Genomic DNA, 19,581 nt, shown 5'->3' on the forward strand with positions numbered 1-19,581 from the left:
AAATAACGTCTAAATGTAATCACATCTTGTAAAAAAGTTGGTGATGTGTAAAATTTTATTTATTTTACATTTTAAATATATATATATGTATATATATATATATATATATATTATTTATTTGTGATGTATTTATACATTCACTAAAAAAAGGAATGAATAGATATTGAAAAAACATATATCCATCTTTCTGTGCAAATATCTGATCTTGTGGCTTATTGTTTTGTTTTGTTTTTCACAAAAAATACTTTTTTTTTTTACATTCATCACAAAAATATCATGGTATCCCTGTATCAAAATTACAGCTCTATTTTTTTCCACACTGAACATAATCTATGTTACTTTTAAACAATAAGAGCACTTATGTTTGCTTTTTCAAAGTCGCATTTTGGCAGCCAAGTCAAGTCATTTTGGCATTTTGAGAGCCATCTTGTAAGATCCAAAAAAGTAAACGGAGGGCGTGCTAAGCAACATAACTTTATTTTGATTGGTAAAGCATTATCCAATCATCTCGCGGAAGTGGGCGATAAAAGTCATAAAAGGTGCAAATTGTGAAGTGTGTGAATGACTAACTGAGTGAATGAATGAGAAATCCTCAATAGTAGTTGACTTTGGTCACAACTTTGCCTTAAACTAAGGTCAGGATCCGCAATGTCAAAAGTACGATCATAAATAATCGGAATATTCCTTTGTGTGGTATAATAAATGAATACAAGTCCATGTTCCCAAATGTGTTCTCCTAGCCAAAATGAAACACTTAGGGAGCAGTTTGTAGCCCCGCAAAATCAGTAATTAGCAGTGAAGACAATCACCAATTTGCAGCTCAGTAAAGCACAAGCATCACTTTGACCTTCAACACCTGCTACCTGCACCACCTTGGATCGAAAATTATACAAAATCAGGCGAGGTGCTCAGTCTTTGACACCGAAGAACTACAATAAATACAGCATTGAGCTCCATACCTATGCATTTATACATAGCTTTTAGGGTGAAAAATGGTTACGTTTAAAGCAGGGGGGTCAAAAGCTTGTGGGCGGCATTGAGGAAAATCTTTTCCCAAGTCGGCCGCACCAATAGGAAAAGGTGTATTCATTTAACTTTAAAGCAACTTTAGAGTTATTATTCTTCTTTAATACTGTCCAAAATGGTACAAGCAACACATCACTAACATTATCATTGATCCTAAAACATTTCAAGTTTTTCATTTATTGAAAAAATTTCAGCTCATTTTTATACTTTACAAAATCATCTCGCTGGCCGGATTACACCCATTTGTGGGCCAGAACCGGCCCGCTCGGCATATGTTTGACACACCCCGTTTTAAAGGTTACGGGTAAATGTTGACTGTTGGATAATTCAATGTAGTGAAAACCAGCTCAGTGTGTTCCATAAAACAAAAAGTGACCATATGCAAACAGATCATGTCGGAATTTGCATAATTTGAGTCAATGACGAGCAAAGTCAGCTTGATTGTATCAAGAGTTTTTGTAGCTTTTACGCTCCATTTGCACATTCTGATGGTGCGACCGGACAACACACCTGTTATAGCATATTAACATAATGAAGTGATTGATGAACAAGGTTCTCATCATGAACCCAAATGACTTTGGCCAGAGGTGGCGACAAACAATTAGTCCCATTCAAAATGACACCTATGGCCAGTTTAAACATGCAAAACATTGGGCAGTGTGACACTTTTGTTCGATAATGTCTTTAAAAGCAGCAGAGGAGCAGAGAAAAACATAACTAAATATGCATGTGAGCATCTTTTCATTATGTGTCGAGAACCCATCTCAAGAGTGCCGAGTCATTTCAAATGGACTCGTAATCGGATCCAATTAAAGGCTAACAGATTGGTTGTAACAATGCATTGGCAGCACAACTAATTGAATTCACTAAATTTATATGTGCTTAATGATGATAAGTCTCACCGTGGTTTCACATTCCCCACTAAACGAATAACTGCTTGCCCATCTTTGAATGTGAGCTTGTACAAATTCTACTCATAGCCTGTTTATTTGCATTGCATGTACGGAAACGCTATGATGCACAATCAAAGCCCCATCCCACACAAGCGCAACCTTCTCCTCCTGTGTGACTTCAAATATATAGACACGTTTTTCAGCAGTCGGTAATCTGGCGAGTGAAGTCATTTTTAAAGGCGCGGTAACATTCCAAGCACTCAATGTTACCGCCGTGCAGCACCTTGCAAACAGCTCTTCGCCCCAGCAAAAGCACGAAAATAGACCCATATATCTTCTGTAGCACCTGCATGTCACTCGCTTACACTTTGCACTTTGTCCTTTCCAAACACAAAGCATCCTCGTATCAAAGGTTACACAGAATCCTTCTGGAGCTGTTCTGACTCTTTACAGTTGAAGGCTACTGTGTGCTTCAAGGGTTGTGACTACGTAAGTGCTTGTGTGATATTTTATGGCAAAAACATCAACATGTTTAACCGTGTGCCATATTCTGTTCAATTCTTTGATCTTTACCTCAAAGGCAATTCACGTCAAAGGGAGAGCATTGAAATAAGGAATTATGGAGCTGAAATTTCACCCAGATGGTACAGCAGCTTTTGTTAACCGAGATTGTACCGCTTATTTTCATTAAAAGAAGCAAGCAAACCGAACCAAAGTCTGAATCCATTCGTGTTCACAAACAGAGGCATTGAGATTAAATTTATTCTACGTTAAGCAATCTTCAAGTGCTCCAGTTTGTATTGCTTCCATACCTGTGTTATCTTATTTTGATATATCTATTTTTGATCTGGAAGGCTGCGCCGTATGTATTTCCGTTTGTCATTTAGGTCTTAGATTTTTGCGTTAACAAATGTTGTTACTTCCTTGGTTTCAAGAGCCGACTGACGCAACGTTTGAGTCTATCCTTGCTTTAAGATAATATTTATTTTTGTATTAGGAATTCAACAATTGCTTTAGTTTTTAATGTTCTGTTACTGTATATGTTACTCTGAAAATGTTGCTTCCCGTTTTTACCTTGCCAAAACTGCTGGCAGTTTCGCGTCATGTTTTCTGTCCCGTCGCACCAAGCATGATTTATTTTCTCAAATCACAGGGAGCCGCAACAGAAGGATGAAAGGGTCGCAGGTCGCCGACCCCCGTTTCAGCTAAAATACTGCAAGAATGATGTGGAAGAAAATGACCCAAAACGGTCAAAATACTGCACAAGGGTGATGCTATTTTGATGTGGGAGAAAGCGAGTCCCTACGAAATATCTGTGAAGCAGCACCGATGCCTAATGACTTGTGTGCAAATCTTTTTCTTGCACACTTAAGCGTTACAAATGAGGATGAAATGCAAAATAAACACATTGTATTATTTAAAAGCAAAAAGAGATTTGTTGCTATAAATTAAATACTATGAATCTCGATTAAAAACCAGTGGCATTTCTGAGATTATTTTCTGCGGTGCTATGAATAGGCATCTGACCTTTCATTCCTCGACCTCCTCGCCATCGCTCCCGAGGAGCAAATAATGATGGTAAGGAGGATATGGGGAAATGTAGGGATGAAAAGGATGAGAATAATTTAAAGTAATTGCTTTACAGTTGTACTGGGTACGTGGGGTCATCTTATTCACCAAGACAGAGGACCTCAATAAAATCTGCTGACCATAGGGCACCGGGACACTGTAGTGATGGCCAAATGAAGCTTCGTGATGCAATGAAGCTTTGCAAAATTGATTTGCACGTGTTTCAAAGCTTCATGTTACTTCATTTGCTTTATGGTGCCATTAACTGGTCCCACAAAGTTAACAGTGTTTAAAAAAATGAAATGAATGTGCTTGTGTTGCTATATGTACAAAATGAAGCTGTTTTATATTATTCATGGACAGAGTGGGAGAAACAGGAGACATACAGTCCCTACAAAAAAGTAGCAAAATAAGGAAAATCTGGGAAATGCTTCCCATTATAGCCCAGCCTGCTATTCACACTGAAAAGGACACAAAAGTGCTAAGACTCGGTCATCATGGCAAAGGACAACAAAGTGCAGAGCATCATGGGAACCAACGACAGTTGATGGCATCATTATGGCATTAAAAGGAAATGAGCGTCTTTTCAAACCACAGAGACATCGGAATAATGGAACCCAGAGGAAAGATGACGGCTCTCCAGAAGGACGACCGTTGAACCGCACACAATGCTCGGGGAGTGGAGATGGATGGATGGATGGATGGATGGATGGATGGATGGATTTGTCTAGTGATTAGATGGACGGACGGACGGAGAAAGTCATTTTCAAGAGCCGCTTATCCTCACAGGTGTCGCAGCCTTGCTGGTGCCTACCCCAGCTGACAGTTTGCAGGCTGCACCCTGAACTGGTTGTCAGCCAATTACAGGGAATACAGAGACGAAGAACCGTTCATTCACCCAATCATCCATGGAAAATGTAGTATGTTTTTGGAGTGTGGGAGAAAGTCTGAGTGCCCGGAGAGAACCCCTGCGGGCTCGGGGATAACATGCAAACTCCACACAGGAAGGCCAGGTTGAGGCGGATTTGAACGTGCTAACCGCTACTCCACCAAGAGAGACTGACTAACCATTCTTTTTTATTGTATTCATATTATTCCTATTTTATCTTATACCCTATTCTAGCATCATCTAAACTCCCACTAAAACCAAAAATAATCCATTTCAAATGAATGCAGGGCCATCCCTCTTGTTCGTAATACAGTAGAACATTTTCCCTGAATCTGTTTGTAAGTGTATGGTAAATCGATCAATATGGGAGTCATCTAACATTGCATCTCAGATAACACCCAAGAAAGCGATAGCTCACGGCCCAACACAAATAACACCTTCAACAAACCTTGAACATGCAATCAAGCTGATTTGGAGGAGTTTTTTGGATGGCTCAATAAATGTAATCAATGTGGAGCTGCGAGCTACTACATTATTGTCCTCTGAAATGTAGTACAAGTACCATGTTGGACGGCTGAATTGATCGAACTTTACTACCTTGGGGAGTTTTAAACCATATGAACTGGGCTTGTGTTATCATTTTTTGAAAGAATTTGCATTATTTGTGTGGGCTTAATTATAGATGTTGATGGAAACTGCGATTCACTTTTTACATGTTTTGGAATGACTGTTTTGTGCAGCTAATTGTCCAGCAGTTGTGCTTAACTAATACCGTAGACTGTAATTTGCTAAGCGTGTCATATCTCAACTGGGCAAACCTATAGATTTACGACGGTAATTAATGCAAGTCGCCTCAAGGCAGTTCCACAATAAGATTCTAGAAATGGGCTAAATTAGCCAGACTTGATAAGCACCATCTGCTTATTATATTAAAACCATAATCACATCCGCACGGTCATTCAGTTACCAGCAGTTAGCATTTGGCTAACGCTAATTGATTGCACGCAACGGGTCGATCGGCTTCTGATAGTCAATTTTTATCCGCGCAGGCGTACGCATGCATGTAACAGGACAGCTTTGGAGCTCCAATTAAACAAACAATACGACTGCGCGGCAATCAATTAAGCGTTCAGCGCTGTCTCCCTGTGTCATTCATTGGCTGACTGTGGGAGCAGCCTGCAAACATAATCACTATGTTGCTGCTCTCAGTAGCTTAGTTACTGAGGAGCGCGTCCAAAGCCATAATCAGATGCAAAAGTGTGTGAGATATGTTTGCACACATCGCGCTCGTATTTGCATAATTTTTGCAACCGCAAACGCTGCGTCCAAACTTGAGCTCATTATGCATGGACACACACCGTCACAGCGAGGCATGATCGGTCCTGCCACCGACTCATTTGCTCCTCATTGAATATCTCCTGATACCATTTACGGCTCTCTGCTTGCCAACTGTAGGAGCGGTGGTAGTAATGATAATGATAGGGTACATTTGTATAGCACCAGAGGGTCACTTTACAAAATAAGGAGGTAACTTGCAGAGCGGGATCCTCATGATGAAGCTGAACAAGCTTGGATGTGCTCTTCATAGTGAGAAAAAAAAAATAACTGTCTGTTTTTTATCAAGTCAACGTCAGATAGAATAGAATAGAATAGAATAGAATAGAATAGAATAGAATAGAATAGAATAGAATAGAATAGAATAGAGCCACCTTTTAAAACTGAGAGCCACTTTTGTGGTACTGACTAGCAGTTTGATACACACTTCTGAAATGATGAATTTGATATCTGTCATAATGTTATTGTCATAGGTTAATTTATGGTATATGATTCTGTGTGATGACACTGGTCATGTTAATGATTTCTCACAGTTTTTAAGAAATGGCTATAGTAAGTATGTACCATATATATATTTTTGGAATATTTTTTCACAACCTTATTGTACTATATTGTAGGTCGCAACTTTTTACTTATGATTTGAGCCCCGTAGCTCATAGTCCAGAGCAGCTTATCTCCACGTCTTTTTTTTTTTTTAATAGCTACCAGGAGAAAATCCACCATTAAACCATTTAAGTGCAATGTCTCAGTATGTTCACTAAAATAATCAGTCAATGAACGAAAGTGAGATGAAAGAAGACACAATGGAAGTATTGATTTTGACTGTAAACTGCTAATTAACTCTCCAGTATTCTGTCGGTGTTATGTTGAAAATATCCATTCATTTTCTATAAATATTTTGATGCTAAACATGCAGTTGTGTTCAAGTCGCGTTGAAGATTAAATGTTTTTGCAAGGAGGCAATTTAATGTTTTTTTTAATTAAAAAAAAGCTTCTGAATACCATCTTGATGACCCCTGAATGAGAGACTTTACAGTGTTAACACCTTTAGAAAAACCACAAAAGCATAAAAAAATATCTACACATGCAAACAAAGTCGCTAATCTCAATACAGCAAAGTGACAGAGGCTTGTTGTAAGCATGTGTTATAGCCTCTAGAATACAAACAGTGCAGCAGGATGTCATGAGTCACGGGTGATGAAATTGAAAAAATATGTAATTATAGTATAGATACACTGACACAGTAACATGGCTATAAATATTAAGGGGGTAGTGAAAGAAATAGCCATGGGGTGTAATAGAAATAGCAAAGCATTTAATGTCGCACACTTATCACTGGACTCAACTAGAAAAAGAAAAAAAAATGTACAGGACACATGTAGGATGCAGCACTTACACAATGTTGCTGACTGAATGCGGGATACAAATAGAGCATGCATCTCCTATTATGCCTGTAAAAAAATGGAAGGCAGTGGAGATAATGCATTAAAAAGGAAAAAAAAAGCAAGGCGACTGCGGGGAATATAAAATAAATCTTTAGACCATTTCATTTTCTTTCCTCCCTGGCTCCATACTTTGTATTTTTGTAGATTATGTGTCATGAAATCAAGTCTTTGAAGACTCTAAATTGTCTACAGTGTCGGCGTGAATGTGAGTGGGAATGTTTGCTTGGAAAAAACAACTTTATTTCCCAGTGTTTTGGTTCAATTTCTTACGCAATTTTCGGCCTAATATTTTCATTTTGTTGCTTCCATACCTGAGTGGAAAAAAGTCATCAATTTACGATTAAGACATTTTTAACTTTGAAAAAATGAGTTAAAATTGAGAATAGAGATTTTAAAACAGGGGCGTCAAACTCATTCACGCTTGCTGGCCGCATGGAGGAAAATCTACTCCCATCTTGGCTGGACCAATAATATGGCATATGTATTTGTATAATTTTAAAACAAAAATTTCAAATCTATTATTCTTTTTTAATACTGTCTGAAATTTTTAAAAAAGTGCAACATCACTAGTATTCACAAAATGTTAACATTGCTATTAATCATAAAACATTTCAGGTTTTTCATTTATTAAAAATTCAACAAATTTTTTGACTTTACAAAATCAACTTGCGGGCCAGATTAAACCCATTAGCGATCCAGAACCAGCCCCTAGGCCGTATGTTTTTTTGCTTCAACTTCATCATTGACGTCTTGACCGACGAGACATGTGTCACATTGCTCCTCTTTGTTGAATTCACAAACACGCAGTCCCGCTGCTGTAATGTCACTCTATATGCGGAGCTCATGCATCTATCAGTGGCGAGCCTACAAACCCGATGTAGCGTGGAGACAAGTGGCGCATACCAAACGAAAATCCACCACTTTGTGGACAAGTGTGATTACAGCCACCTGGCGTTGTTGCTGTTGAGGGGAGGTATTTGTTTATCGGAAAGCGCAGGCTAGAAAATGGGGCAATTTTGTCAAATATAGTAATTAGTCACCTGACATTTGGTGCCTCCACCACAGTGGTTATTAATGGCAGCATCCACATTAGCTGAGTTTTGACAGACAGATATGCGTTTTTAGATTGTCCGTATCCTTACTTACAATAACTACCGTAGCGGGACGAACGAAATGACGGACGTCAGTTGGCTGTTGGCAGCCAGTGCCTGTCCCAGCTGAGGTTGTTATTGCATTATTTTCAATAAAGGAAGCGAACAGTCTGAACCAACGTCCGAGTCCATCCTTGTTCACTCACAGGAATATTAGTAAAACTGAGAGGATCATAGTGTCTCCATCTGATTCAATTAAGAGTGCGTCGGTTAGAGAACACGGAAAGCTATTCTAGTTGACCCGTTTATTAATTATGGTCTTTTGGCATATACACACACAATTATAAATTTGGTAGTACACAGATGCTGCGCAACTTTGGGTAACAACTCCAGCTTTGTTGCAAGGAAAAGGAAAAACATCTGCTTCCGGCGCATAAAACGTTACACTGACGAGACGTTCAAGGACTGTTCACAATGTGGGAAATCTGAGACACATTTAACGTGCAAAAAATGTATATCTTACAGGTATGATCACAAGAAAATACAAAGAATTTACTAAAATGAGATTCATTTTTACATTGTCGCCAACCTGTTGGTGCTCTTATACACAGTAACCTAGAAATGACCAGAATTTGACGAAATAATTAAGACTGCCTCCTTGGAACACAGATGGAGCACACTTAAGGATATGAACACAAGAAGATATGAAAAATTGATAAAGATGACATTTATTCCGTTTTTCTATAGTTTTTTTCCAAACTGTCGGTGTGCCGTATACACGGTAACAAAGAAATACCAGAATTTGACCCTAGATTTAAGGGTGTGTCCTATATACAGGTGTGTCCTACATTTGTTGAACTACGGTAAAATCTTGAGCCCTGTATGCAAATGAGGCGATTGGGCCAACCTCTAACCCTCTTTGCTGCCTGGGATGTTAGTCATTTTCTATGATTAATCAGCACATTTTAATAAAACCCAATGCTTTACTTTTTAGCAACAATTTCGCTAAGTAATTGGACTTCTATAGTCATTCAAATATGGTTGCTATTAGTGTCAGATCGCCCCCTTTTGCTGCATTGCAGAAATAAATAGGATGACGATGACAGGTGGACACAGGAGGGAGTAAGGATGTGAAGGACAGAAGAAGCGTGAATGTAATAAATGCAAGCTGAAATCAAGTGGAGTTAAAGGCAATAGGGGGGCGAGGCAAAAAAAAAAAAAAACAGTACAGCAGAAAGTGCGGGTACGGCGAAAGAGAATCGGGCCCTCGTGAGAGCACGGCGAGATGTGTGCAGCATGTCAATACAAATGCTAAGTCACTCAAGGGCTTCCATCCAGCCGCAATCTCTGTTTCACTTCACAGCCAAGCGGTGGAATTTCAAGGGAAGAGATGGCACCATTGCGAAATGCTACAAAGGGGATCGCGTTGCTTCATTTGGCTGAGCTTATCACGTAATAGCTTTTCATCAGCCGCATCTTTATCCACCTTTAATTCTCCCACTCTACAGTTCACCCTCACAAATGTTCAAACATTCTAGCTCTCATTTTAGCCTTTCCGTGTATTTTCTTTCCCCCTCCAATTTCTCTTTGTCTGTTCATCTTGTAACCCAGCAGGACCAGCAGCGCAACAACTGCAGCATCGATAATTGTTTGCTGCCTCTGCCTCGGGTTCCCGACGGGGATGCTCGGAACACTGTGTATTTATGAGAGCGTAATTTCCTACCTAGGTCCCACTGACACGCCATCTCTTTTCCCTGTGACCGGGTGACCCAAGGCGTGGGCTGTTGGAGGGACAGTTGTGAGCCTGCGACATGACAGCTGTGCAATGTGAAATGACAGGGTGGAAAGGAAGATGAGGAGGCCACTGCATTAAGACGCGCTACAGCAATGTTTCATGTTTCTTTTCTGCACTAGCTATATCGAAGATTTTTACCCCTTGACGTTTTTCTTCATTAATTCCCCGTATTTTCCTCACTATGAGGTGCACCAAGCAGACTTTTACGCCTTACGCATCGATCATATTATGTATAATGTATATAATCGAATACATTTTGGAGGGACAAAAAAACAGTAAAATAAATTAAACACCATGTAAATTCTTGATTTTTTGTTTTTTTACCTCTGCATTTCAGTTGTAAATGTATTTTTCACAATTCTAATTTTAATAACACCCTGTTTGAAATTTTGAAATTTTGAAAAGCTATATGTGCCCCAACTTTGAAACAATTTATATGGGTACAAGGCCGAAAAAATGCAAGTTTTTGTGAAAGAAAACACAATTTTATAATGTGGCATGGCGGGGAAGGACCCAGGAGAAGGGAGGCAGACAGGCGGGCTGTGCTCCATAAGACTGAGACTGAAATATCCGTAAAAGTACAAAACAAAATCCAGAACTAAGCCCAAAAACTTGAGACATCACCGGAACATAATGACTATGAGTAACCGGTAGTGAAACATGGAAATATAAATGCAGAGACACGTAGCCAGAATGACAATAACCCAATACGAAAGTAGGCTGGAAAATAAATATACTCACAACTAATGAGACAACATGAAACAGCTGGACAGGAACAATTGGCAGAGGGAGCTGATAGGTCAACACACGAGGCGGGCAGGTAACAAGGACAGGTGGACACATGACACTGACGAGACACTGACAAGGGGAACAGACGCAAAAACAGAAAAGAACAGAAACCGCCAATATAAACCCACAACAACAAAAACAACAAATCCCAACAGAACATGACATCTATAAGTGTCCCTTCTGCAATCTGTCTCCAAGAAATTGTTATGCCTGTCACTATACGTGACTGTCATTGACAGAAAAACAAAGGCACATAAATGAATGATAACCTTCAGACCAATAATGTGAAATTGGAAAATTTCCCACAGCACACCTGATGATCTCTCATGGCACATTATTGCGCTGCGGCACAGCTGTTGGGAATCACTACTCTAGAGTTGCATCTATTTATAGTACCTCAGAGGGGATTCTTGATACATGCTCAGTATAGGTATCATATGTTTTGTTTTATACAGGAAGGTGTTGACTAGACATCGAATAGAGTTCAACGAGAATGTGACTGAGTAGCGCATAGACATGCCTCATCCTAATTTGGATCAGTGCATTGAATTTGTGTTTGGCAATGACAGACATACTAATTGACAACTAAATAATTGGTTGTGCGTCAACGTACGTTCGGAAAACCATTTTGTCCTTGGTAACCCAAAGCTACGTTTGCAGTGAGCGGGGTGAGCGGTGGCTTATTTGCATGACACATTACCGCACCAACCCAAAGGCTCTTGCTTTTAAAGGACTGTAAAAGAAATGAAAACGGCATTGTTTTTGATAGACATGAGGCATGGACATGAGGACCTGGGAACTGTTTTGAAGTGTGGGAGGGTGGGGGCTTAATATGTCTCCTTTAAGGGCAATTTGCTTTTCTGTTGAGGTGCATTCACAGACAGCTATAATCCAGTGAAATGGCCTGCATTCTTACAATTCGTTCAGTGTAATGCGTTTCAAATGCTCAAGTGAAAATAACCTCAACTTAAGCCAAATGAGCTGCGTTATGCGAAAAAAAAAAAGACGTACTTCCAGGGGGCAGATATACAGACAGCCACAGTAGGTGATAACACAGCAGCTATCAGAGTCCATTCTTGGATTACAACTGTTCTTTCTAAGCTAACTTTATCGTAATAATATTCTGTGGTCCAAAAGAAAATGTCACAGCTTACTTGAAAATCTATGTTCGAAAACAACATAGAAATGCACGAAAAGATTCTTATCATACAAATGGTATTAATACAGATACTGAATTTGCCACATTTGTCAAGAAACTACTCAATATTAAGTGAGAAGAATAACAAAAACGAATCAAAACTAAAAAACAGGATAGACACACACCGAGCGACTTCTGCCAAGGTGCTCTTAAGCAAGGTACTGAACCGCTCCCCCTGAAACTCACGTTGTCACAGTCATTTCGTGCACCACCTCAATCTCAGACATCTCACACAGCAAGCCCGTATGTGTGTGATCTGCTTCCCTCTGTGCTGTGCCACAAAAATATACAACAGAGTGTAAATTGAATTTCCCCTTGAAGGATCATTGATTATTATCGGGACAAAACCAAATGGCTTCTTCCTCAGCCCATGACGCTCATCTCTGCAAGATTTCGTGGGACAAAACAAGCCCTGTTCTTACCCTTGGCTAAGATAATGATAAAAGCTATATCCCTCCATCCATTATCGAGAGACGCTTATCCTCATGCCGGTCGCAGGCTTGCTGGTGCCTATCCCAGCTGACTTTGGGATGTTGGTGGGGGACACCCTGAACTGGTTTCCAGCAGGACACAGAGAAAGCAACAAGCATTCACTCACCCAATCACACCTAGGGACAATTTAGAGTGTTCAATTGCCGGAGTGCCCGGAGAGAACCCACATGGGCATGGGGAGAGCATGCAAACTCCTCACAGGATAACCAGTCCCTGAACCTTGAAACATGCTAACCACTGTTCAACTGAGCCATCATCAAAAATATGTGGCAAAAACAAATTCTCAGATATTGAAATGACAGATATGCCCCCCCCCCAAAAAAAAAATATATATATATATATATATATATATATATATATATATATATATATATATATATATATATATATATATATATATGAATGAGATCAGGTGTCCACTGTGTGTGTTTCTTTGCCATTATTCATATACATACAGTTGGCTGGCTTGTCTCAGTGCAGAGGTGAGGGTGAGCAAATGAAAGGATACATCCGAACACCACCTGATCTGGAGCCGATGGCCAGAATCTTCTGCACGGGGTCAAAGGCCAAAGCAGTGGGTTGGTAGGGGAAGCCATGGCGCACCGTCTGCAACACAAAACAATGGGTGATTTTCAACAAGGCTTTCTTCCGTTTCCTCTGACATTCTACTGTTGAGTTATTAGTTCAAGCGAAGCCTTTCAAAAAAGTTCATTTGGAAAAATCGCTGACATTTAATTCAATGGCAAACTATGAATGAATGGCCGCCGGTTGTATGCCATTGCCAATAATAGCCCATAAAGTGTTTTCACTCCCTTGCATGTCTGAAAGTGTGAGCGTGAGTGCTCAAGTGTGTGCGGCGTTAGATTATTTTAAATTCTAGTAAATCCATTATTTCATAACAAGGTGAAATACTGTAACTGCTGTCTAAGCCTTGAAGTCGCTAAGGTAGGATGATGTCATTTTGCGGCGAATGTGCACCTGGAGGGGTACATGAAGACACTTTAGAGCAGTTGTTCTCAACCTTTTTTCCGTGATGTACCCCCTGTGAAATATCTTTTCAGCCGAGTACCCCTTAACTAGTGCAAAGAACCACAGCGTTGGGGCATAGTTGCCGAACACCAGTCCTCGAGGGCCGGTATCCTGCATGTTTTCCGGTTCACTCCCCCCAACACACCTGATTCAAATGATTAGTTTGTTAGCAAGTGCTACAGAAGCTTGAAAATTCCCTTTGATGATTTAAATCAGGTGCATTTGAGCAAGAGGGCTCAAAAACATGCAGGATACCGTCTCTCGAGGACTGGAGTTTGACACCTCTGCTTCAGGGGGTACATGAGATTTTAATAGGGTTTGTGCAGGAATTACCAGCTCTATATCTATGTTTCTTTTAATGCTGTGTCAGGAAAAATACATCTTAATTTTCAAATTGAGAGCCAATTAATTGGAACATGAAGCAACTTATTGTATGCCTTTGTCATTTGCAACACAGACTCTCTTGTGGAGTTTCTGGATAAAACACAATTAGGACACATTTGTAGTGGTATCTCTTACTTTAATAAATCAGACATGGATGGCATAGTGAATGAATTACCCAAAATGTTGCAGCAGCTCCTTTCTAATCCAATTTGAGTTCTTTTTGACTGTTTTAGAGTGTAGAATCAATGAAGACTATTAATTGTCTAATGTTATGAACATGAGCGAGAAATGACGTTTGTCTCTACTTGCATCTTACGTCTCTACTTTGCTTCTTGCTTAAAGTCGACTGGGATAGGCTTTAGCTCACCCGTGAGCCTAATGAGGAACAGAATGGAATGGGATTCTCATATTTTTCAAATGGGATTTCTATTAAACGCAATTACTTTCCCGCTCAATCCTGAAATTGGACATGAAATGTTTGCGTCAAATGTATATGCTGATCGTGAAAAATTGAACCATCCACACTTTGATTATATTCACATCATCAAACACACAAGAAAACTTTAATTTAAAAACAAGTATTTCTCAAGGGGGTGCAGTAATTCCGCACAGACCTTCTTGCACACCACTCCTTGTATATGCACATAATTAAGAAGACAACAGTGACAATGAAGAAGAATTTTGATGAGCTGAATTCTGTTTGAATTTCAAATGGTAAAAAAACAAGTTGACAAGGTCAGCTATCCTCCAAAAATTGGAGCTCAAGATATGATCAGGAAAAAAAAGTAAATATGGTTAGTGAATGTTAACAGGCTACCGAGTTAAGGTAAAAGACCTCTTTTTTTTCCATTATTCAGAGAAATTATTTGTGCCGTATATTCCATACGATAAGGTGCACCTATTAGCCTTCAATTTTCTCAAAACCTGAGAGTGCGTCTTATAATCAAGTGCGCCTTGTACAGTGCATCAACCACAGAAAAATTAACTTAATTCTCATGTAAATTTTTGCTTTTGAATTTCAGTTATAAACGTATATTTTACATTATTACATATTTTAAAAGCGCCCTGTTTGACATTTTTGATTTACAATCTGTACTCCAAATTTGAAGCAATTTATCGGGGGACAAAATGTGTTTGCTTTTCTAAAAGAAAGCACCATTTTATCAAATATATCCAGAGAGAGTTTTTAAATCAAGAAAACAATATATTTTATGTTTTTGGTCGTAATTGGATTCAAATATTTTTAAGTTTAATATTTAATATTTAAGTTTAATATATTAAGTTTAATATTCAATTGAATTAAAATTACTTTTGAGTCATCTTGGCATTGAAACAGAACAGTGTTTATATATATATATATATATATATATATATATATATATATATATATATATATATATATATATATATATATATATAGATAGATAGATAGATAGATAGATAGATAGATAGATAGATAGATAGATAGATAGATAGTCATTAAATGTTTGTCAGGAACCTGTTTGTGAAAAATTGACCCATTTTGCGATGAGGAAGTGGGTAATTTGCAATAAATAATTATAATTATAATTATAATTATAATTATATATATTATATTATATATATTATAATTATAATTATAATTACAATTATATTATAATTATAATTATAAAATTAAATAAACTTCAGTATGGCTGAAAAGTAACAAATATACTTGTCAAATTAAATATGTTGGTTGATAAAAAGTTCACTTATGAAAAGTTTGACTGACTTGTTGTTTGTTTTGTCTATATTCCCTTTAGCGTAGCTCCATCTAGTGGTTGCATAACGCAACCCCAGCCACTACTGTGGCTTCTATTCTAGGTGCCTTATAATGCGGTGCGCCCTACATATGAAAACAGTTTTAAATTAGGCCATTCCGTGAAGGTGCACCTTATAATCCGGTGCACCTTATGCAGTAGTGGTATACAGTAGTAGAAAATACGGTATGCACTGCAGTTGTCTACCATTAGTCATTTCCCTGTTTGGCCTCACTTACAGTAATCTACTCCACTCGGATGTGGAAGCATGGACATTACCGGTGTAGAAGTGGTGTTCAAAGTGCAAAGCCAAATAAAACTATTATAATGTGCCTGATGCTAAAAATTGTTGTTGTTGTTGTTTTTTTTTTTTAATCCAGCGAACAAAAGTAGAGGTTGTTTGTTTGCGTATAACTGCCGAAGTTGTGTAACCCCTCTGCTCTGTCTCATCTCCCAGGCCTTTGAGCTTTAATTAAGCATGCACAGACATGAATTTGGAAGGATAATATGAGCGTCTGTGGACAAACACGATGAATTCACTCAGCAGTGATCCAAATAGATAGCAGGGGGAAAAAAAAGAAACAACACAGAACGCAATATGAGGACTGTTTACGCCGGCGTGAATGTGTTCTGTTTTTATGCCTGCCTGGAACAGTAAATTCCTGTACAAAACAAACGCTACTCTTTGTACCACTCTACATGGGCATAATTAAAGTATTTGTGTCCATCCATCTATTTTATACAATTCTAATTAGCATTGGGGGTGAGCTGGAGCCAATCCCAGCTGCACACCCTGGATTGATCACCAGCCAGTTGCAAGGCACATGGAGACAAACAGCTCGCATTCATGTTAACGCGTATAGGTAAAGCCTATAGTCTAAAGTCTTCACGAAAACTAATATATTTGTTTTGGAATATGGAAGGAGGCCGGAGCATGTAGAACATGCAAAATCAGAAAAAATAACTGTTACCCAGAGTGCAGGGTTTGGCAAATACGAGTACGTAAATCTCACAAATGGCTGAATGTTGACTAATATTTTAATTGATATTCAAAATCTGACAGGGCAGTAAATGATGTTTTCATGTCGCAAATGAAACAACCAATCAATGTTCATGAGGGTCCAGAAAAAGAAAAAAAATCTGGATTTTAAGATTTCATTGTATTTTATTGTACACTTTATTGCATATACATTATTTTATAATATGAAAACAATACATTACTATAAAGTTAAGCATGGAGTTGAGATTCTCTGTCATTGGAAGTAATGACTGCTGATGTGCTCTCAAAATACCCACACACTTTTTTATAGCCTCTTAAACCCCTTTTAGTTGTCAATAATGCCATATTTTTGTAATTCAGTTAAAAAAAATTATAATAATACAGCCACTGGGTCCTCTCTATGTTGTTTTCGACCAAGTTGTTTGGTGTGTTGCAGGCCTAAAGTCAAACCAATATCATTTATTTTAAATATATAAAGAATGTTGATTTTTGAATTGAATTTGAATTTGCTGATCTGCAGAAACTTTCTCCTTGACGTTCCAATTGCTGTAACGCAATGAAAATTCTAAAGCACCTCCATGTACTACCTATCATTGTAAAGGGGACACAGTATAGAATTAGAATATATCGATATCTTAATGTGTTTTTGGTTGTCAAGAATCCCTTGTCACGAGTGTTCGTCATCGGCGCTGGCACATTCAAAACAAAGCGCCACGCACACACAGGCACAAGCACCTCATGTAGACATCCGAGATACACACGTATACAAACGCACACATTTATCCTCTGGGAGCTTCCACCAGACCCTGTTAGGTGCTCTGACCCCACTCGAGTGCACTGTTGCCGGGATACAGACCAGCCACCTCCACATATACATACAAGATTGGAGGAGTGTATGAGAGGCGCATTTCCTCTGATGATTCTGAGAGCGGCTCGTACATATTGCAAGGCTGACGCTATAAAGCTGTTTTCCTTCACTATCTTCCAGCGCGTCAGTATTTTCAAACACAGATCGATCCTTCCATCTTTACGCGGTTGCATCAAGGCCCTGTGCGTTTGCCTCGGAAAAAAAACACTTGCTGGTTGCCCCTCAATGAACATTCAATATATTTTCAAAACGGGCTGCCACCCATCATATATATTGATCACCATATACATTTCCGGCACAGGCACAACGGAAAAGAAAACGCAAAAGCAGGCCCTTAATGCAATGTGATGCACGTGTGCAAGCCAAGACGCGCATTTTGAAACGCTCCAGCCGCTGACCTGCAACAAAGGACCAGCGTTACGACTGCCAGAGGCTGCATGACATCAACTCTTCCCCGCATCCTGATCCCGCCCCCCCCTTTCACTCTTTTGCTTTGTTTGCTCCTCTCCACGTCCACACAACCTCTAAGCGCAGACTTCTGCTTTTCTATACGATAGCTTGACATGTAAATCCTACAGCTCGAAGACCTAAAGCACCTCACGCCACCCGCCGTTCAATCCCTCATTCTCCAAACAGTGTTGAACTGCAGAGATGGTCTAGACCTCTGATTCTATAAATAGAAACCAGCGCCCATGTCTCCTACTGGCAGCCGATTGTACGGCGAGCGGCTAAAGCGACAAATATTGCGCGCGATTAGCTCACAGAGAGCTTGCTTGAAAAATGACATTCATGCCATTTTCAAATGTCAACAATTTCCAATTGGTATAATAGACTAAAAGGAGCAGAGTTGACCTTAATGGGAACATTGTTTGATTCCAAAATGTGTGCTTACATTAGCAAAAATAATAAAGGATATTAACCTGACTGGCAACATTTTGACATCCAAGTATTTTGGATTTTTTTTTTTTTTTTAAAGTGTCCCTTAAGGCAAAACTATTTCCAAGCACAATTTCTAGCACCATGCCAAACAACAGATTAGTTTACTTTTTTTTAACAGGGCTCTGTGCACAATTTACAGATTAATCCAGCCGCATCATCGAGAAAATCGGAAAAAGTATGTCATTGCTGTGTTCTCGTTATGCCAAAAATAACGCTTATTGTGTTTATTTTGCTGAAAGCATTATGTTCCTCCCTGATGCTGAGGCTGATAAAGAATTTCCTCCTGCAGAGCACACGAATGCACACACACTCAAGAGTACCAGCAAGGATAAGTGTGTAACATGAGAGCTCAGAGGATGGAAACCAAACATAAATTTAAAAGAGCCTCTCCATGCTGCATTTAAAGAACAAGTGAAGAAGCAAATACTACACATTGTTGACATTGGAGTAAGACATTAGCTACTAATCCAATGTATTTCAGCCATCAATTTCAATTGCTAAAAATGGCAAAGTATGTAGGTTGTATTCAAAAACGTTTGATCTATTTAATGTGTCCTAATTTCACTAAACTGTACCTTCAGTTTACTAATCTATTCTCTCAATTTAGCACGATGATGAAACATGATAAAAAAAGGTACAGGAGCGATGTTGCCTACAGGATAATAAATTAAGGGAACATATTAGTAAACTGAGGGTACAGATTAGAAAACTGAGAGCGAAAATGAAACAATAATATTATTTCTCAATCCCTGCCACTAGAGGGAGCAGTACTGACTTCAAGCTAGCCAACGGCAGCTAGTAGCTGGCTAGCTGTGGCGGATTTTTCTCATTTGTCTCTTTGTTTGTGTGTTGAAAAAAAGCACTATACAAATGTAGTTATTACTTTTGTACAGACGGTATATAAAACAGACAAAAAAAAAAACCACCAGCGTTTTGCAATGATTTCCCCTCCACTACACGCTGAAAGCCACATGAAAACAGGACAACCAAAAATCCTTCTACGCATCCATTCCAAGACAGGTTTACAAGTTGAAAATCTTGCCCATATCAAGCTTGTGTTT

The 19,581-nt window shown here is 38.9% G+C and overlaps 1 protein-coding gene across 13 annotated transcripts in view; it reads right to left on the reverse strand.

Annotated features, from left to right (window-relative positions):
- Window positions 1-19,581, reverse strand: part of stxbp5l (syntaxin binding protein 5L) — a 117,656-nt gene that overhangs the window by 85,476 nt on the left and 12,599 nt on the right. For all 13 annotated transcript variants that reach the window (XM_088414335.1, XM_088414333.1, XM_088414345.1 and 10 more), the window contains one exon: window positions 13,031-13,128. In XM_088414335.1, the coding sequence (XP_088270461.1) occupies window positions 13,031-13,128 (98 nt within the window). The remainder of the gene's footprint in view (window positions 1-13,030; window positions 13,129-19,581) is intronic.

This window comes from Hippichthys cyanospilos, chromosome 5 (assembly GCF_059441005.1).
Source record: "Hippichthys cyanospilos isolate Australia breed blue-spotted pipefish chromosome 5, RoL_Hcya_1.0, whole genome shotgun sequence".
NCBI lineage: Eukaryota > Metazoa > Chordata > Actinopteri > Syngnathiformes > Syngnathidae > Hippichthys > Hippichthys cyanospilos.